The sequence below is a fragment of the Schistocerca nitens genome, chromosome 2, assembly GCF_023898315.1.
Source record: "Schistocerca nitens isolate TAMUIC-IGC-003100 chromosome 2, iqSchNite1.1, whole genome shotgun sequence".
NCBI lineage: Eukaryota > Metazoa > Arthropoda > Insecta > Orthoptera > Acrididae > Schistocerca > Schistocerca nitens.
In genome coordinates, this window is record NC_064615.1 from 300,456,881 (window position 1) to 300,477,068 (window position 20,188).

Here is a 20,188-nt window from a genome sequence, read left to right on the forward strand (position 1 = left end):
CAGATGTGTGAACTAGCTCTGCATTTTGCACCCTATTTTCCGGGTAAGACAGGGACCATTCATTTGCTGTCCCTCTTAATCCAAATACTTCTAGTTCGTTTAATAATTTTGTATCATCAACAGTGTCAAAATCCTTGGACAAGTCTAAGTCTGTGCCTGTAACACAGTGGTCCTTTTTAGGAGCTTCAAGTACCACTGTTGTGAACTCTGCAGTGGCCGATATTGTACTACTCTCACATCAGAATCCAAATTGTGCTTAGTTAGAAGCACTTTCATGTGAAAGTGGGGAATACAGTAGCAATCCCAAATAATGGTCATCTATGGGGAAAATAAAATGGTACTTTTAGTTATTATTGTGTCCGATACTCAGAAAAGGATAGAAACACAGTATACAATGCAGTACATGCAATATACTGGAGATAGTAAAGTGCTGTTCTACTGTATAAGTAAATTAGTGAAAATTTATCTTGATTTAAGTACAGTACTACCTTAACAAATCCGTCATACACCAGTATAATACAGAACTAAAATGTCATTCATGTATTCTGTAAGGTTGGTTTGAAATAGTGCTGTATTTTTTTCTGAAACAGAGTGTCATTTATAATTGTCTTCTCAATGTGTGTTTTAACTGCTAACATCAAATTGAGTCCCTCTTCATCATATTTCACTAAAAACTAATGTTTCAATTTTCTTACCTCTTCAACTGCCTGCTACTTGAGAGTGGCGTAAAGTCCAGTTCAGTTGCATCATTCTCATCGTGTTTTCCATTTTTGACAATGTCCCTTCTTGATGAAGCTTTTGTATGAGCTCACTCCCACTTGTTGATATGTTTTCTGTGAACAGTGCATCACTGATATTGGCATATTCCTCAGATCCACTGATTTCCTCTACTAAAGCATGAAGTTCATGCTTAAGTTTCTTGAGGTTGTTTTCTGCAAACCATTGTCAACTGCTGAGGTACGGTAATTAAAAATGAACCCTGCTCTCTTGGAACAGTTGCTGATTGAAGTGCATGTCACTTGATTTAAGGCTGAAGAAATCCACAGAATTGTATCAAATACACTGATAGGTTTACCAAGTTCATTCCACATTCGACTTTGTTCATTTGAGACAAAAAATGTGTCAACCCTCACTTCTTGCCTTTAAAATGCTTTGAGATTTTGGATTATCCTCTGAGCCAGCGATTGGCAATTTGAAGCTGAATTTGGTGTTAAAAAGGCTTATTTTCACATTTTTTTTTTAGTGCAGCTTTGCAATGGGAAGTGGCATTATTCATAAACAAATCATTTTCCTCCTTTGTCTTTCCATTCTCCCATCAAATGCCAGCAAACATTCAGTCATTTTTGCCCTTATCGACTAAGATCGTTTATTAGCATACCACTCCATGTTCAGGTTACTCAAGTCAGTACCCTTGAAATGTCTAGCCCTTGCATCCATACATATAAATTAAGATTTTTCAGATTCACACAGTAGAACAGTGAAATTTTAACTCCAGAAGAATTTTCACCTTTCAGGGCCATTGTTTCACTGGGAAAATTTGTGAAGAAAAGGCCACACTCATCACAGTTAAAAATGTTTCTTTCTTCTTAACACTCACAAATTTCTGTTACCATCTTTTGACACAATTTTTTCATCTGATGAACTGGATTCACCAGACATGATTAGAAAAGAGATGATCGTGGTGTCTACTCCTAAAATTCTCAAGCCAGCCTACAAATACTAAAATACGTGAAATACTAACTCCTTGGCAGTTGAGAGTGCTTTATTGTAGATCTGAGGTCCACTAGCGGGCAAATTATTGATGTGAGCGTGGCAGAACCATTCAGAAGTCAAATTCTCAACTGTTAAGCCTGTTGTGTTGCAAAAAGTGCATTTACTGGTAAGGTTATTGTGGTGTCACCGCCAGACACCACACTTGCTAGGTGGTAGCCTTTAAATCGGCCGCGGTCCATTAGTATACGTCGGACCCGCGTGTCGCCACTGTCAGTGATTGCAGACCGAGCGCCACCACACGGCAGGTCTAGAGAGACTTACTAGCACTCGCCCCAGTTGTACAGCCGACGTTCATAGCAATGGTTCACTGACAAATTACGCTCTCATTTGCCGAGACGATAGTTAGCATAGCCTACAGCTACGTCATTTGCTACGACCTAGCAAGGCGCCGTATTCAATTAATATTGAAATTATAAAACATGTACCGTCAAGAGCGCTGTACACCAAATATGGATTAAAGTTAAGTATTCCAAGAACTATGTTCTTTTCTTATTAGACTCAACTCCTTTAATTGTTCCAGACCTCACGCCAGTCTGCGTGTAATTAAACGCGTGCATTTCGGCCTCCTCTAGCAACACGGTGTTGGCTCTTCTGCCAACACTACAGTTATCATTTCTAGTTCATGATTACATAATATTCTTTTCTTTTCTTTTCTTAAAATGTCACTGATCTTTGTTTTTCTAACAGCAAACCTCATGGCCATATTTCCAACACTAAGCTTTTCCATTTCATAAACATTGATGATCTCAACCTTTTCATTCAGTGTTAACCAATTAGGATTTAGCATTAAAGTGCATGAGTGCTCTCACTTGTAGACAGAAACAGTATGCACTTTAACTAAAAAAGCCTTCAAATGCATGATAATGATTGTTTTTGTTTAATTTACAACTGTCTTTTTCTTTCATGCTATCTGTTATGTGGAAGTTGTAATTGTTGCTGGGGGATACATTTCAGTGTCCATGTCTATTATTGAGGATGTCCACTGTTCAGATGAATTCAACATAAGGGCTTATGTTTTTGCAGCTGAATTTTAAAATATCGAGAGGAGTCTTCTTTTGAGAAATGTCTGTTTAAGGAAATTTTCCTTGCTATCATCAAGTGAGGAATATATCACCAAGAACTAAAGCTGAGAGAAAACGTGTCATCTCACTCCCTCTATTTATGTGTTCTTATCTGATTTGAATGAATGACCTGTTCTCTTAAGGATTGATATCCATAATATATTCCAAAATGCTTGTGATAATATTTTTACCTTATTAAGTCAGCTCCCAACTCTGACAGAATTACTCATTCTGCATAGTGTTAACTTTATTTCGTTCTGTATATTTGCCAGAATTACGGCCGTTACGAGAACAATGTCAGGAAGTAACAACAGAATATGAGCAAAAGAAGCAGATATATGATTCAACAGCTGCTGGTCTGGAGAGCACTACAGCAAAAATTGAACAGGTATGAAAACAGTCCCGATTTATGCGACATCAGTTTGTAATTAGGATGAGTGCTAAGATACAATTTTAAGCATAACCATAACACATGTTCTTAGTTTTTCATTACATGTTGATCTTTGGAGCTGATCTATGTAGTGTACTTTTGACACTTGATGTTCTATTTTGAATCCATATGTACTACTCTATTGCCTATTGTTGTGCTTGCTTGATCACAGGATCATATCATCCATATTTTCCCATTTAATGGCTTTCATTTTTAGTTAACTGATTACAACTATCTGTGATTTACATCATAAAACACAGTTGTTGTATATTAATCTTGCAAACCAGTGTAATATGCAAATATTGTATTGTACACTATAAAGTGTCTCAGTTCATAAGACAAACAGACCAGTGGGCCCTGCTCTCTATAAACTGCCAAAATGTAATGACAGATGAAGATTAGCCTCTACATCTCAAAATACACAGTAAATTTTAACAAAAACTGTTGTTTCTGTTTGCTTGCATTAGTTTTGTTGAAAGGTATTTCACAACTTTACCGGAGAATAACATGACATACAATTAGTTTGCAAGAATGGGCCATGGTTGACCTGGTGCACCAATTTTGAATCTGTAACCTGGCTCTGTCCATATATTTCATAATATATTTTTATCAACAGAAGTACCTATACAGTTCTGCTCTTCAGGCCATGGATGTGTATAACAAGCTTGCAGTAAAATAGACAACTCAGAAGAAAAAGATCAGATGTTGTGTAACAAAGTTACCTTGGGGTATCTTGTGATGCTTTAAAATTTCTAAACCTCTGTCAATCAAAAATACAGGAAAGACATTGTTTAGGACATGTCTTACTTCAAGCTGAAGAAAGTCTTGTCAATTTACAGTCACACTAATTGAGCTACTAGATACAGCTCCAGCATCTCAAGATAACTGACACCATTAACAGCATCTGCAGAAAAAGAAATTCGAACGATGTTATCAGTATTGAGACAAAACCAAAAAATCACTTTTGCAATGGTGAGGGTTTGTTGAGCTTCAGTGAAGCAGTAATGTTTGTTGGAAATGTGGAAGAATCTTCTCACCAGATTGCATGAGTTTTGGTGTATTAACTGTTTTAACTGACGGCTGTAATTGCATTTGAAGGTGTTAAGTAAAGGGTATTTCTGGAATATTCTGTTTGCTGTCCCTTCGAACTTTGCCAGTAGTGAGTTCTCGATAGCTACTTGTCTACTTTTGATATCATTATCAGTTTTGCCAGAGTGGCTGGTGTAATTATTTTCACTAGCTTTGGTCATTGATTTGTGCTTTTTTATGAAATTAAAGTCATATTGTGGCAGTTTAAAGTTTCACGAAGTACTGTTTGGGACATTCACCATTTAAGCTGTTTCCTGTGTAACTCTTTGCCATATTTTCCGTATGTATTTCTGGTTCAGTGAGATGTCAGTTATGACTAATGCACTGAAAATTGAGTGTTAATTTTACTTTTACCTTTATGACATATTAAGAGGTACAAGGGGGGGAAAAGAAAAATATTTTATTTGATACACAGATCTGGTGTTTTCTTTGGTGTTATACTGGACAATTTGAGTATTATTATCTGACAGCATATTTGTTTTCCTTTTATTAGATTATTTTTGTTTTAGTAAATGACAGAAAAACATAACAAGGAACAGTACAACAAAATCTAACAATAAAAGTAAACACTCAACAGTTATGTAAAACACAAACAGTGAATTAGTGTGGGGAGAACAAGCCCAGACAGAGGGGTAGGATCTTCTTTCCATCAAAGGATCGTCATGTGACTATCAGTGTTAACCAAAATATACTTGAAAAAAGTGTTCCTCCTACTACTAGACATTATTGTGGAGGTTCTGCAGTGTCAGGGGATCTTAACAATTCCTTAGCAGTCACAACTTATATTCAAAAACAAAGTCACAGTTGGCTCCCATCAGTGGTTGAAAAGTTTTATTTTCAAAATAAAAAAGTTTTTTTCAACAGTCAATGTCACTAAAAAGCTATTTTTAAACAGTTTAGTTGCACACTTATTATGACTACAGTAGGTTAAATGTTTCTGGTCTAGCAAAATTGTTGGCTTGCCTGACATTGGATACCAATGAAATTCAACACAATTTTTCACTCATAATGAGAACCAATATCACACACTCCAGTGTTACTTAAATATTGCCCCATGTTTATGACATTTTTGCTCAAGAACACAAAGTAAGTTCAGTTTTGGATATGCTGTTAACAACTGTCCTGTGCACTATATTGTTAAAATTGTTGATTTCATGAATTTGGTTATTACCTATTCTTGTTTCTTTAACCTGTCTCTCCTCGTCCTCTCTCTCCCCTCCCGCCCTTCCCCCCACCCCCCTCCACATGTAATGCAGTTTGTTTTATGCTGTAACTAAACTTTGTCTCTTTCTTAAAATGTGTTTTATTCATGCCCATCATAACACTGGCAGTTGAACTGGTGAACATTACAGTGTTTTAGTGGAGAAATAAAGGAAATGTTTTAAGAATTTATCTTCAGCAAATAAATGAACTACTTTTTGAACTTGGTGTTATGAAGTAAATTTATTTACTTTTGTTCTAGCGCAGGCTAAAATAAATTATTTATTTGAAGCAAATAAATTTCCAGCTATTCCCTGCATTTGGTCTTCATAGTCATTTATTTCGCAGGAAGTACGAGCACTGAAAGATGAAATAAATTCTAGGGAATCACAGATTGCTCTTTTAGAGGCACAGTGCAACATGACAAAAGTAAAACTCGAAATGGTATCAGAGGAAATTCAGCTTTATGTAAGCAGCACTCCAGCAGATAAAAATAAGTCCATGAGGTATGATGTATAATGAAAAATACACAAACTTTTGCATTAATGTAGTAGGAAAGTTGTGGCGGAATGTAAATAATTTTATCAGTAAAGGAGACCACTCACTGAGTAGTGTAAGTGTTAAACTTTGCTAGCTTAAATCCTTGGACGAACTCAGAGTGGGTGCCCCCCTCACCCCCCACACACACACATCTGTGCATCTACATTGTGTTGGCTGGACAAAAAGCACAGGTGTGTGTGTGTGTGTGTGTGTGTGTGTGTGTGTGTGTGTGTGTGTGTGTGTGTGTGTGTGTGATATTCATTCTCTTTTGCGTTTGCCTGTCAATGACTTATCTCTTCTGCTGTCCAGTGAGTGGTTTCCTTTACTCCTAAACTTCTGCATTGTTTTTCAATTCATGCAATAATTCTCTTCCTTCTACTTCATAGAGAAAAGTTAACAAACTTGATAAATGAACAAGAAAAATTGAGTCGCCAGCTCAAAGAAGAACAACGAACGGTCAAGGAGCATCAAACTAACCACACTCGTCAGATGAAGTTGTGGTCAGATTTACAAAAGTTAGTAACTGTGTTCACAGTTTATTTTTATGTTCTAAGTGTGTGATGTTTTGCAGACACTTTTCTTGGAGTTGTATACTATTTACACTTCTTCCATTAATGTCCTTATTACATGCTATATTTCATAGAAATATCAACATTTATTTGTTGGATTCGATGTCTGCCACTTTTCAGTATCTAACTACATGACTGTTGTTTTTTTACTCTAAAACCTTACCTTCATGTCAAACACTAACATGATTTCCTTATATAATGACAAGTTGTACCATATTTGTCACATTGTATCATTAATTTATTTAACAACAGAAAGTAACATATCCATCTACTACAAATTTATTTGCTAATTGTTCACCTATAGCTGATTATGCACAGATTATGCACAGAAACACACAACAGAAAACAGCATTCATACTAGCTTTTGCACTCTAGGTCTTTTTCCTGTAGTAGAATGCGCATTCACTGATACAACCACACAGACACTAAAATGCACACTCCCATGACCATGGCAAGACTAGTTATTGAAGCTCCATCCAGGAATTTCCAAAATTGTTACATTTTTAAATTGTGATATCTGAATTGATTATAGAATTTTGTGGTATGTTCCAGATTAATGGAGTGTAAAAAACGTTGTCATCAGGCAGCTCTTGAAAACAGTGGAGTTGTCCATAGAGAAAAAGGTGCCGAATATTGGTCAAGTACTAAAAACTAACTGTTGCAAAATTAGAATTGAATTTGTTGCATTTCTGTCTCAAAGAGCTTGTAAAATATGGCTCTTTCTATAGTATTGTTTGTTAATTAACTGAGTCATTACTGTTGATGAATACTGTTTTAAGATTGTATGTACTATTTTTCCAGTGAATCTATGATCCCATGTGTTGAACATATTTAAAATACAACAGAATTAACAGTTAAAACAGTTGTTACATTTGTAGACACACTATATAAGATGTAGAGAATATTTATTTTGATTAAAATCTGTCTAAACTATAAACTGCTGTGATTGCAACCCTTTATTCTTGCGATGCCGGAAATGTTCAGGCAAGGCTTTGTGTAGAACTGAACATTACTTTTTAGCTTTGAATATTTCCAAGCACCAGATTGACAGTACAATTTCTTTATGTAAGTCTGTTGTTGCTACAAAACAGGATGTCAGTTGCCACAGTGCTCATCCACAGATATCTGCTCACAACCAAATTCTCAATTACTTGTTGCATTTTTATTCAATATTATTATCTGTTTGGTGATTCTGTGATCTGATTGCATTGTTACATCTATCTTTTCAAATTACCATACATAAAAATTGAACAGTATTGAAAAACAAGATGTAGGTGGTAGATTGCACCTGGGTCAGTACAAAAGTGCCAGTTTTGAAGAAAAGATTAGAGGCTGTTTTTGTTGCTTTAAAGTGTAGATTGTTGAAATGGGTGCTGCTGAGCTCTCAGATAATGGAAACTGGTATAAAGGTCAGTTTCTGTATCAAGTCATGGGGCCATTATAATCACAGTAACTTTCAAATTTCTGAAATGCAGTTTTTATAGCCTGGATGCTGCCACATGTAACTTTGCCCTTGTTTGCAGAAGGGAAGAGTCAACTGATAGGACAGAGATTTTTTGTGGAATGATAGATGGACCCAACCAAAAATGATTTGAATGGTGGTTTGAAAGTTTGAAGAGGTGGTTCAACAATAGCTAAATATTATTTAGAAAAATTATGTGATTTTATTTTTTGTGTCAGTAGGAAGCAACATAAATCATGAATATGCAGAGTATCCCTAAGATCAACAGGTAATGGCTGCAAATCTTAGACAATAATGGTAGCTTTCGCCAATTCTTCCATGGTGCATGAGGCTGCCACTGTTAGGAAAAAACAGACTCCTCGCTGCAACACAATTTCTAATTAGTCTTGTTCCTAGTGTCACCAGAAGACAAGTCAGTTGACTGGATTCTTGGTCAGCCATTCTCTGTGGCTGTGAGGGAGTATTTCTTCAGGAAGGATCGATCTTCTACAGAAGCAGTATTCTAAGACATCATGTTTGTTGTAGTGACACTGAGTTTCACAGTAAATTTAAGGAAGCTCCTTGCCTTCCATTGTGAATGTGCCATTTGGTAACCAAACAGATGATGAGCAACAAATGTCATTGCCAAGGTCATTTTTCCACTTGGTACTACTACTGTTCAAGTGTCAGGATGAACAATTCCAATGACAAACACTTGTGCACACTAGAGATCAGAAATGGAGCAAGTATGAGTCTACTGTTGAGGGTTGCATACATTAGAAATCAAGGTGCCACTTGTATATCAGTGCCATACTGGCTTCATTCACTTGTGTGTTTAATGAGTCTGAGAACAATGGAACTATGGTTGCTTCCTGCCGGAACTTGAGGCTGGTTGTGACTTCGTACAGATGTTGAGTGTATGATCTTGCTTTTGTTAAGTTGCAGTGACAGAGTGAAAATGACTGATCTTTGGGAAACAAAATGGTTGTATTTTTTTATTTTTTTTATTCCATCTCCAGCATATGAAATGATATGAGCTCCATGAAATGAAAACGGGGACATAGAGAAATGTCACTGTTTTATCCCTGCAACCAAAAAGCATTCTATTTGTGTGTTCTTTTGGTGTTGGCAACTACTGTTTATGCGTTAATAGTGAGTTGTGTAGCTTATCGTTCATTTCTGTATCTTTTTTGAAGACTGCTGTATTTTATTTTAATGATTAACCACCATTTAAAGAATACTCTTATTCCTAGTATCATATTTCTTTTTACCATCGTCACAGACATAGCATGTCAAAAGTTTGTGTACTTTGGAAGCATATTGTGGTATCACTGCTATCCCACATGGCTGTATTCATAGTGACCTCTGTGACGAGTGCAGAGCGTGATTGTAGAGAGTAGTGGTTCAGCTCCCATTGTGCAAGTATCATACAGTGTCAATGCCACAGCTGCAAAATACAATTTACAATAATTTTGTGCAAGTAATTAAAATTCTTGTTGCAGAAGTTCTGTATTTCATGTCAGCGGTGACAGTTCAGTATTGGTGATATATTTGAGGTGATAATTCTGAAATTGTATGTCATGTCCCGAGAACAACAATCAATGGTGTTGCAACAGTTATGGAACAAGTAATGTGTACCAGACAAATATCTGTATGAACCTTAAAAGTGAGAGAGAGATGTATAATCAGTTTGACAAGTATCAGGTATGTAGTTACTTATTGTTCGGATGTCATGCTGCGAAATTTTCAAATAGCTGCATTGGGATCACTCACACTTACTCTTGTGAAAATAGCAACATCACTAGGATGCATTTATACTGATTACAAGAACTATGTTACTCATCTAAATGTATAATGGCCTGTCTAACGTGTTCATGCTCCAATTATCTGAACTGTGTGATTCATATTACAGTTATAGACTTCCGTACATTCCAGTGGACTATGCAGCTGAAGTACCAATAAACGAGTACGTCAGTCATTTTCATAATATCAGTTGTGAATGGTGCAGCCCATAATTTACAGTGCTTTATTAAAAGAATATATTTGAATTATACCAAATAAAGTTGGATCTTATTGTGTGAGTGTCTCCCCAACCTGTTAAATAATAAATATTACAGGATTCCATGTTCAGCTGACAGTGGGAGAAGCAAGAGGACGACTGCTGAGGGCCCTGATACTTAGAGTTTAAGCAATTAGTTGTAAACTATCTAAACCTCATTCCTGGGTTTATGTGACTTTGTGCAGCATTCAAAGTGAGAGAGAGACCAGTTGTTATTTTAACACTGGGGTGAGCAACATCAGTATCATTGTTAACAATCTCTGAATGGTTATTAAATATTAAAATAAATTTACAGCAGTCTTTGAAACAGTTCTATACACGTGCAAATGTACGTATCATATACTAATACATCTATTGATATACAGGACAATTATAATTAAAGTTAAACTTTCAAAATGCTGTAGAAATAACACCACTGGTCAAAATGACGTCAAATTGCAATGGAATGTTATCTGAGAAGGGGAAAAGCATATGGCATAAGAAAAAAAATAGTGTGAAAATTGACCAATCAATGGGGCTATACATGTCAGAATACATAAACGAAAACACCTGTCATGCGTATGACCCATTGAAGTTGGTATAAGCACACCGGGTACATCGCTTTTCTTCCTTTCGCATCTGTGACATTTGCCATGACTGTCTCATTGCAGGATCGCACTCTACTTGTAAAGCTGTATTACAAGGCTGATGACTGTGCACACATTGCACTGCAGAAGTTCCGGACACTGAAGGGTTTGAAAAAAGGCTTTGGTCCGATGACTGCCATGTGTCTGGAGAAAATGATTCAGAATGATGGGTTCTTTTGGTGTGCAACCTGGTAGAGGGAGGAAGCGAATTGATTTTATGTCAGTGGAAGCAGTGGCCACAGCAATGCAGAAGGAGATGAGTGGTGATGTGAAAATGTGTAGTCCATGGAGAATTGCCCGAACATTGAGCATACCCATGAGCATGGCGCGTAAAATCCTATGAAGCATTCTTCTTCGCTGTTGTTGTTGTTGTTGTTGTTGTTATGGTCTTCAGTCCTGAGACTGGTTTGATGCAGCTCTCCATGCTACTCTGTCCAAGCTTCTTCATTTCCCAGTACCTACTACAACCTACATCGTTCTGAATCTGCTTAGTGTATTCATCTCTTGGTCTCCCTCTATGATTTTTACCCTCCACGCTGCCCTCCAATATTAAATTGGTGATCCCTTGATGCCTCAGAATATGTCCTATCAACCGATCCCTTCTTCTAGTCAAGTTGTGCCACAAACTTCTCTTCTCCCCAATCCTATTCAATACCTCCTCATTAGTTATGTGATCAACCCATCTAATCTTCAGCATCCTTCTGTAGCACCACATTTCGAAAGCTTCTATTCTCTTCTTGCCCAAGCCATTTATCAGCCATGTTTCACTTCCATACATGGCTATACTCCATACAAATACTTTCAGAAACGACTTCCTGACACTTAAATCTGTACTCGATGTTAACAAATTTCTCTTCTTTAGAAACGCTTTCCTTGCAATTGCCAGTCTACATTTTATATCCTCTCTACTTCGACCATCATCAGTTATTTTGCTCCCCAAATAGCAAAATTCCTTTACTACTTTAAGTGTCTCATTTCCTAATCTAATTCCGGCAGCATCACTCGATTTAATTTGACTACATTCCATTATCCTCGTTTTGCTTTTGTTGATGTTCATCTCATATCCTGCTTTCAAGACTCTATCCATTCCGTTCAACTGCTCTTCCAAGTCCTTTGCTGCCTCTGACAGAATTACAATGTCATCGGCGAACCTCAAAGTTTTTATTTCTTGTCCATGGATTTTAATACCTACTCCAAATTTTTCTTTTGTTTCCTTTACTGCTTGCTCAATATACAGATTGAATAACATTGGAGAGAGGCTACAACCCTGTCTCACTCCCTTCCCAACCACTGCTTCCCTTTCATGCCCCTCAACTCTTATAACTGCCATCTGGTTTCTGTATGAATTGTAAATAGCGTTCCGCTCCCTGTATTTTACCCCTGCCACCTTCAGAATTTGAAAGAGAGTGTGCCAGTCAACATTGTCAAAAGCTTTCTCTAAGTTCACAAATGCTAGAAATGTAAGTTTGCCTCTTGTTAGTCTAGCTTCGAAGGTAAGTCGTAGGGTCAGTATCGTCTCACGTGTTCCAACATTTCTACGGAATCCAAACTGATCTTCCCTGAGGTTGGCTTCTACCAGTTTTTCCATTTGTCTGCAAAGAATTCGCTTTAATATTTTGCAGCGTTCGGTAATTTTCGCATCTTTCAACACCTGCTTTCTTTGGGATAGGAATTATTATATTCTTCTTGAAGTCTGAGGGTATTTCGTCTGTCATATATCTTGCTCACCAGATGGTAGAGTTTTGTCAGGACTGACTCTCCCAAGGCTCTGTTCTTATATAAATATACACAAATTTCAAGCTTTCACAACCCACGGTTGCTTCATCAGGAAAGAGGGAAGGAGAGGGGAAGACAAAAGGATGTGGGTTTTAAGGGAGGGGATAAGGAGTCATTCCAATCCCGGAAGCGGAAAGACTTACCTTGGGGGAAAAAGGGACAGGTATACACTCGCGCGCGCGCACACACACACACACACACACACAAGCAGACATATGTAAAGGCAAAGAGTTTGGGTAGAGATGTCAGTCGAGGCGGAAGTACAGAGGCAAAGATGTTATTGAATGACAGGTGAGGTATGAGCGGAGGCAACTTGAAATTAGCGGAGGTTGAGGCCTGGTGGGTAATGGGAAGAGAGGATATATTGAAGGGCAAGTTCCCATCTCCGGAGTTCTGATAGGTTGGTGTCAGTGGGAAGTATCCAGATAACTTGGACGGTGTAACACTGTACCAAGATGTGCTGGCCGTGCATCAAGGCATGTTTAGCCACAGGGTGATCCTCATTACCAACAAACACTGTCTGCCTGTGTCTGTTCATGTGCATGGACTGTTTGTTGCTGGTCATTCCCACATAGAAAGCTTCACAGTGTAGGCAGTTCAGTTGGTAAATCACGTGAGTGTTGTCACACGTGGCTCTGCCTTTGGTCGTGTACACCTTCCGGGTTACAGGACTGGAGTAGGTGGTGGTGGGAGGGTGCATGGGACAGGTTTTACACCGGGTGAGGTTACAAGGGTAGGAGCCAGAGGGTAGGGAAGGTGGTTTGGGGATTTCATAGGGATGAACCAAGAGGTTACGAAGGTTAGGTGGACGGCGGAAAGACACTCTTGTTGGAGTGGGGGGGATTTCGTGAAGGATGGATCTCATTTCAGGGCAGGATTTGAGAAAGTCGTATCTCTGCTGGAGAGCCACATTCAGAGTCTGATCCAGTCCCGGAAAGTATCCTGTCACAAGTGGGTCACTTTTGGGATTCTTCTGTGCGAGGTTCTGGGTTTGGGGAGATGATGAAGTGGCTCTGGTTATTTGCTTCTGTACCAGGTCGGGAGGGTAGTTGTGGGGACGTGATTTACCAACTGACCTGCCTACACTGTGAAGCTTTCTATGTGGGAATGACCAGGAACAAACTGTCCATTCGCATGAACAGACACAGGCAGACAGTGTTTGTTGGTAATGAGGATCACCCTGTGGCTAAACATGCCATGGTGCGCGGCCAGCACATCTTGGCACAGTGTTACAGCGTCCGGGTTATCTGGGTACTTCTCACTAACACCAACCTATCAGAACTCCGGAGATGGGAACTTGCCCTTCAATATATCCTCTCTTCCCGTTACCCACCAGGCCTCAACCTCCGCTAATTTCAAGTTGCCGCCGCTCATACCTCACCTATTATTCAATAACATCTTTGCCTCTGTACTTCCGCCTCGACTGACATCTCTACCCAAATTCTTTGCCTTTACATATGTCTGCTTGTGCCTGTATATGTGCGGATCGATGTGTGTGTGTGTGTGTGTGTGTGTGTGTGTGTGTGTGTGTGTGTGTGTGTGTGTGTGAGTGAGTGAGTATATACCTGTCCCTTTTTCCCCCCAAGATAAGTCTTTCCACTCTCGGGATTGGAATGACTCCTTATCCCCTCCCTTAAATCCCACATCCTTTTGTCTTTCCCTCTCCTTCCCTCTTTCCTGATGAAGCAACTGTGGGTCGCAAAAGCATGAAATTTGTGTGTTTGTGTTTGTTATTGTTTCTATCAACGTACCAACACTTTCGCTTGGTAAGTTACAGAATCTTTGTTTTTAGATATATTTTTCCCACGTGGAATGTTTCCCTGTATTTTTTGTCCTGGGGCCTTGTTTCGACTCAGGTCTGTCAGTGCTCTGTCAAACTCTTCACGCAGTATCATATCTCCCATTTCATCCTCATCTACATCCTCTTCCATTTCCATAATATTGTCCTCGAATGCATCGCCCTTGTATAGACCCTCTATGTACTCCTTCCACCTTTCTGATTTCCCTTCTTTGCTTAGAACTGAGTTTCTATCTGAGCTCTTGATATTCATACAAGTGATTCTCTTTTCTCCAAAGGTCTCCTTAATTTTCCTGTAGGCAGTATCTATCTTACCCCTAGTGAGATAACCCTCTACATCCTTACATTTGTCCTCTAGCCATCCCTGCTTAGCCATTTTGCACTTCCTGTCGATCTCGTTTTTGAGACGTTTGTATTCCTTTTTGCCTGCTTCATTTACTGCATTTTTATATTCTCTCCTTTCATCAATTAAATTCAGTATTTCTTCTGTTACCCAAGGATTTCTACTAGCCCTCATCTTTTTACCTACTAAGTCCTCTGCTGCCTTCACTACTTCATCTCTCAAAGCTACCCATTCTTCTTCTGCTGTATTTCTTTCCCCCATTCCTGTCAATTGTTCCCTTATGCTCTCCCTGAAACTCTGTACAATCTCTGGTTCTTTCAGTTTATCCAGGTCCCATATCCTTAAATTTCCACCTTTTTGCAGTTTCTTCATTTTCAATCTGCAGTTCATAACCAATAGATTGTGGTCAGAGTCCACATCTGCCCCTGGAAATGTCTCACAATTTAAAACCTTGTTCCTAAATCTCTGTCTTACCATTATATAATCTATCTGAAACCTGTCAGTATCTCCAGGCTTCTTCCATGTATACGACCTTCTTTTATGATTCTTGAACCAAGTGTTAGTTATGATTAAGTTGTGCTCTGTGCAAAATTCTACCAGGCGGCTTCCTCTTTCATTTCTTAGCCCCAATCCATATTCACCTACTACATTTCCTTCTCTCCGTTTGCCTACTACCGAATTCCAGTCACTCATGACAATTAAATTTTCATCTCCCTTCACTACCAGAATAATTTCTTTTATCTTATCATACATTTCATCAATTTCTTTGTCATCTGCAGAGCTAGTTAGCATATAAACTTGTACTACTGTAGTAGGCATGGTCTTCGTGTCTATCTTGGCCACAATAATGCGTTCACTATGCTGTTCGTAGTAGCTGACCCGCACTCCTATTTTTTTTATTCATTATGACACCTACCCCTGCATTACCCCTATTTGATTTTGTATTTATAACCATGTATTCGCCTGACCAAAAGTCTTGTTCCTCCTGCCACCGAACTTCACTAATTCCCACTATATATAACTTTAACCTATCCATTTCCCTTTTTAAATTTTCTAACCTGCCTGCCTGATTAAAAGATCTGACATTCCACACTCCGATCTGTAGAACACCAGTTTTCTTTCTCCTGATAACGATGTCCTCTTGAGTAGTTCCCACCTGGAGATCCGAATGGTGGACTATTTTACCTCCGGAATATTTTTCCCAAGAGGACGCCATCATCATTTAATCATACAGTAAAGCTGCATGCCCTTGGGAAAAATTACGGCTGTAGTTTCCCCTTGCTTTCAGCTGTTCGCAGTACCAGCATAGCAAGGCTGTTTTGGTTAGTGTTACAAAGCCAGATCAGTCAATCATCCAGACTGTTGCCCCTGCAACTACTGAAAATGCTGCTGCCCCTCTTCAGGAACCACACGTTTGTCTGGCCTCTCAACAGATACCCCTCCGTTGTGGTTGCACCTACAGTACGACTATCTGTATCGCCAAGGCACGCAAGCCTCCCCACCAACGGCAAGGTCCATGGTTCATGGGGGGGGGGGGTCTTCTTTGCTATCCATTGAAAATTACCCATGTGTGCGAGTTGCTTCATGTTAACCTGCCAGCAAGAGAGACCTTTGCTTTAGAATTTCTTCCTCCCAGGGAAATGGAAAATGTTTGGCCATGGAAGATTTTGTGGACAGATGAAACCCACTTCCAATCTGATAGTATTTGTCAATATACAGAATTGTCGAATAAGGGCAACTGAAAATCCACATGCAAATCAACCAGAACCACTTCATCTTGTGCAGGTTTACGACATCATTTGTCACAGGACCATATTTTTTTGAAGAGACTGGTGCTTTCGATCCTGTTATCTGTACCGTCAGTGCTAAGCGCTATGAGTGTCTTTTGTGCAACCACATCATTCCAGCTCTCTAACAGTGTTGATGTGTGGATGGGATAATTTTTATGCAAGATGGTGCACCTCTGCACATTGCAAATCCAGTTAAGCAGCTGCTGAAGCACCATTTCGGAAATGCTAGAATTATCAGCCACCATTTCCCTACAGCCTGGCCATCCCGATCACCTGATCTTACTCCATATGACTCCTGGCTGTGGGGCTATCTGAAAGATGTGCTCAGTGTTCCGAATGCAAATGTGGCTGCATTGAAGGCACACATTGTGCAACACATTCTGAACGTGACCCCAGAAACACTTTGATCAGTTGTGGACATGCTGTTTCTCGATTTCAGCTTGTTGCAGAAAACGGTGGACAGCATATTGAACATGTTTGCGCCAGTCATACGGATATTAATAATCTCATTTGATTTTGATTGATGTTTTTTATGTGGTTTTTGGCCTCAGGAAAAATAAAAACTGATGTGATTGATGCTTTTTTTGTGGTTTTTGGCGCCAGGACAAGTAAAAACCTATGTGTGTGATGCTTTTTATGTGGATTTTGGCCTCAGGACAATTAAAAACTGATTTTCCCATCCGATGTGATATGATCTTGCTGTGGTGGGTGGGCTTTTGTAACTAACAGTATCACATCCGTACACCCTTGCACACTGAGTAGTACAGTTTGTTTAATGTCAAACGCACACCTTAGGGATTGTTGTATGATTCATTTGTCATTTGTAGTCAACCACTATGAAATTACGATGCTTACACTGCCATCTATTGCTACATTTTGTAACTATTTATTTTTCTTCGGCCATACATTTTCCCCCATCTCCGATAATATTCCGTTGCAATTTGACGTCATTCTGACCAGTGGTGTTATTTCTACAGCGGTTTGAAAGTTTAACTTTAATTATAATCACATTGCATACTCATACATACATATGTACACATATAAATACAAACATAAACTGGGTGTTCCAAAATACCTTTACAACTGTGAATACTTATATTGCAGAAATAGGGATAGGTAAAAAGTTGCGGTTGGCAGCATAATGTTCACATACACCTAAAGTTTTGTTTTTTCTTTTTGCACTTTAGTTATTGATGCAAAAGCCCCTCCCCCAATCAGATGGAATAAAACATAACACCATCACATCTTACCATCAGACAGTGATACACAAAATTCAATGAGTCCAGAAAGATCATGAAGAGGATGAATTCTGGGCATCCAAGGACAAGTGATGCAGATGTGGAATGGCTGCAACAGGCATTTATCTGAAGCCCAACCAAATTCATCAATCAAGTGTCTCAACAGTTGCAGCTACCATCAACCGTGGTGCACAGGGTGCTACACAAGAGACTGAAGCTTCATGTCTACAAGGTGGAGCTGCTGGATATGCTTCAACCGAATGACAGGCCAAAGCGTATAGCATTTTCAGTTCAGATTCTGAGTCATATTGACAATGATCTAGGCTATCTGAAGAAGGTAATGTTCACAGATGAAGTTTGTTTCCATGTGTTTGGTAAGGTGAACAGACAAAATGTGAGGATCTGGGACTCTGAGAACCCCACTTCAGCCTGGAAATTGTGTAAAGGTAAATGTGTGGTCCGACAGTTTTTCTATGCAAAGGCATCAATTAGCTGGCTGTTTATCTGAACATGTTGGAACAGTTTACTTTTCCACAGGTCGAAGACTTGCAGACTGACATTATACTGCAGCAGGATTGTGCCCCTCCTCATTGGGCCTTGATTGTTAGGAAGACTTCGGACAACACTTTTCCAGGTCACTGTGTTGGCAGAGGAGGATGCATTTCCTGTCTGTCAAGGTCTCCAAACATAATCCCATTTTATTTTTCTTTGGACTTTGTGAAGGATGCTGTCTACCAGATCCCAGCTTGAGACCTGCAGGAAATGCGAGCACATCAGAGCAGCAATTATACTCGTTAATATGGACATGTTATGCCAGATATGGGAGGAACTGCCATTTCGTTTTTGCAGAATGTAGCTGGAGGCAGCCCAAACAAATACTGCTCATCATAACTTTCTTGCATGCCCAGTGTCAATGAAAAGTGTCATTTGTTTCCCATTACAAACAAAATGATTTTTAAAGCAGAATTTTACATGCCAGTTTGATAGAGTGGTCTCAGATTGTTTAGTGTGATATTTGTTTTATCAATATTTGTTGTAAGGGGTAGTAAAACATGACAACTGACCAATACTCCAGCAGCAACAGCACTGCCCTCTCCTGCACCAGCTGCTACTGTCATGCAGCAGCACTGCTAAGTTGCTGCTGAACTACTGGTTACTCTTCTTGTTTCACTGTCCCTGTCAATACTTATCAATAAAATGAAAATTGTACTACACTAACCTAGGACTGATGTATTGTAGGCATCTAAAATTCTACTTTAAAGATCCTTTTATTTGTAATGAGGAAACAATCCAACATTTTCTGTGGAAACTGAGTCTCGCATGAAAGACATGATACTTCACACATATATGTCTGTTGTCTCCCATAATCTCCCTTCCCCCATCTATTTCTCCATCCCATCGTCCACCTGCCTCTTCGTACCCAACCCCTCTTCCACATGCCTCTTCATACCCAACCCCTTTTCCACCTGCCTCTTCATACCTTGTATCTGTTCCATCTGCCTTCTCACAACCTGTCCCTCCTCCACATGCCACCCCACAATCTCTCCCATTTCTACCAGCCTCCTCATAGCTTCCTCCACTTTCACCTGCTTCCTCACAACCTCTTTCTATTCTTCCTGCCCACTACCCCTCTCAATCTTCTCCGTGCCTCCTACAGCTCCATGTCCTCTCCTGCTCTCTCTTTGGCAATCTCCTCAATCCTTTCTTCCTGTCCACCACCACCACAACCACCACCACCACCACCTCCTCCTCCTCCTCCTCCTCCTCCTCCTCTTCCCACTTCCTCTTCCTCCTCTGTTCCTCTGCCAATTTGCACTTCCCCGACTCTCTGTCCATCCCTTGGAAGATAACAGATTTGCACCCTCCTATCAGCATGATGAGAAAGATATCAGGATTCATCAGACCATGCAACACACTGTCAATGCGCCAATGTCCAATGCTAATGATAACATGACCATTTCAGTCGTAGTTGCCAGTGTCATGGTGTTAACATTGGCTCACACATGGGTCGTCAGCTGTGGAGGCCCACCATTAGGAGTGATCGGTGCACTGTATGTTGAGACATGCTTGTACTCTGTCCAGCATTAAAATCTGATGTTAGCTCCACCTATCCAATACCTGTAATGAGGGGTGGCTGCCCAACCTCAAGATGTCTGGATGTGTTTTCATCTTAGTTTCTCCTTGTGTTGAAGACACTCGCCACAGCACACTTCTAACACTTGACAAGTCATGCAGTTTCTGAAATGCTCAGGTCAAGCCTCTGGGCCATCACAGTCTGCCCTCTATCAAACTCATATATATTGTATGTCTTCTCCATTCTACACACGGACAGCACGCTCACTGAGACTACATGCACCGTGTGTCTGTCTGACTAGCAGTCATTCCTCACCAGGCGATGCTGCTGTTGCTTGTATGGTTTTATATAGATAATAGGTTGGTTGTCATAATGTTGTAG

The 20,188-nt window shown here is 39.5% G+C and overlaps 1 protein-coding gene across 1 annotated transcript in view; it reads left to right on the plus strand.

Moving 5' to 3' along the window:
- LOC126236051 (intraflagellar transport protein 81 homolog) overlaps window positions 1-7,576 on the plus strand; it is a 109,776-nt gene extending 102,200 nt beyond the window's left edge. The window contains exons 10-13 of the mRNA XM_049945090.1: window positions 3,107-3,222; window positions 5,902-6,059; window positions 6,480-6,608; window positions 7,215-7,576. Of these exons, the coding sequence (XP_049801047.1) occupies window positions 3,107-3,222; window positions 5,902-6,059; window positions 6,480-6,608; window positions 7,215-7,317 (506 nt within the window). The 3' untranslated portion in view covers window positions 7,318-7,576. The remainder of the gene's footprint in view (window positions 1-3,106; window positions 3,223-5,901; window positions 6,060-6,479; window positions 6,609-7,214) is intronic.
- Window positions 7,577-20,188: the final 12,612 nt, after the last annotated feature.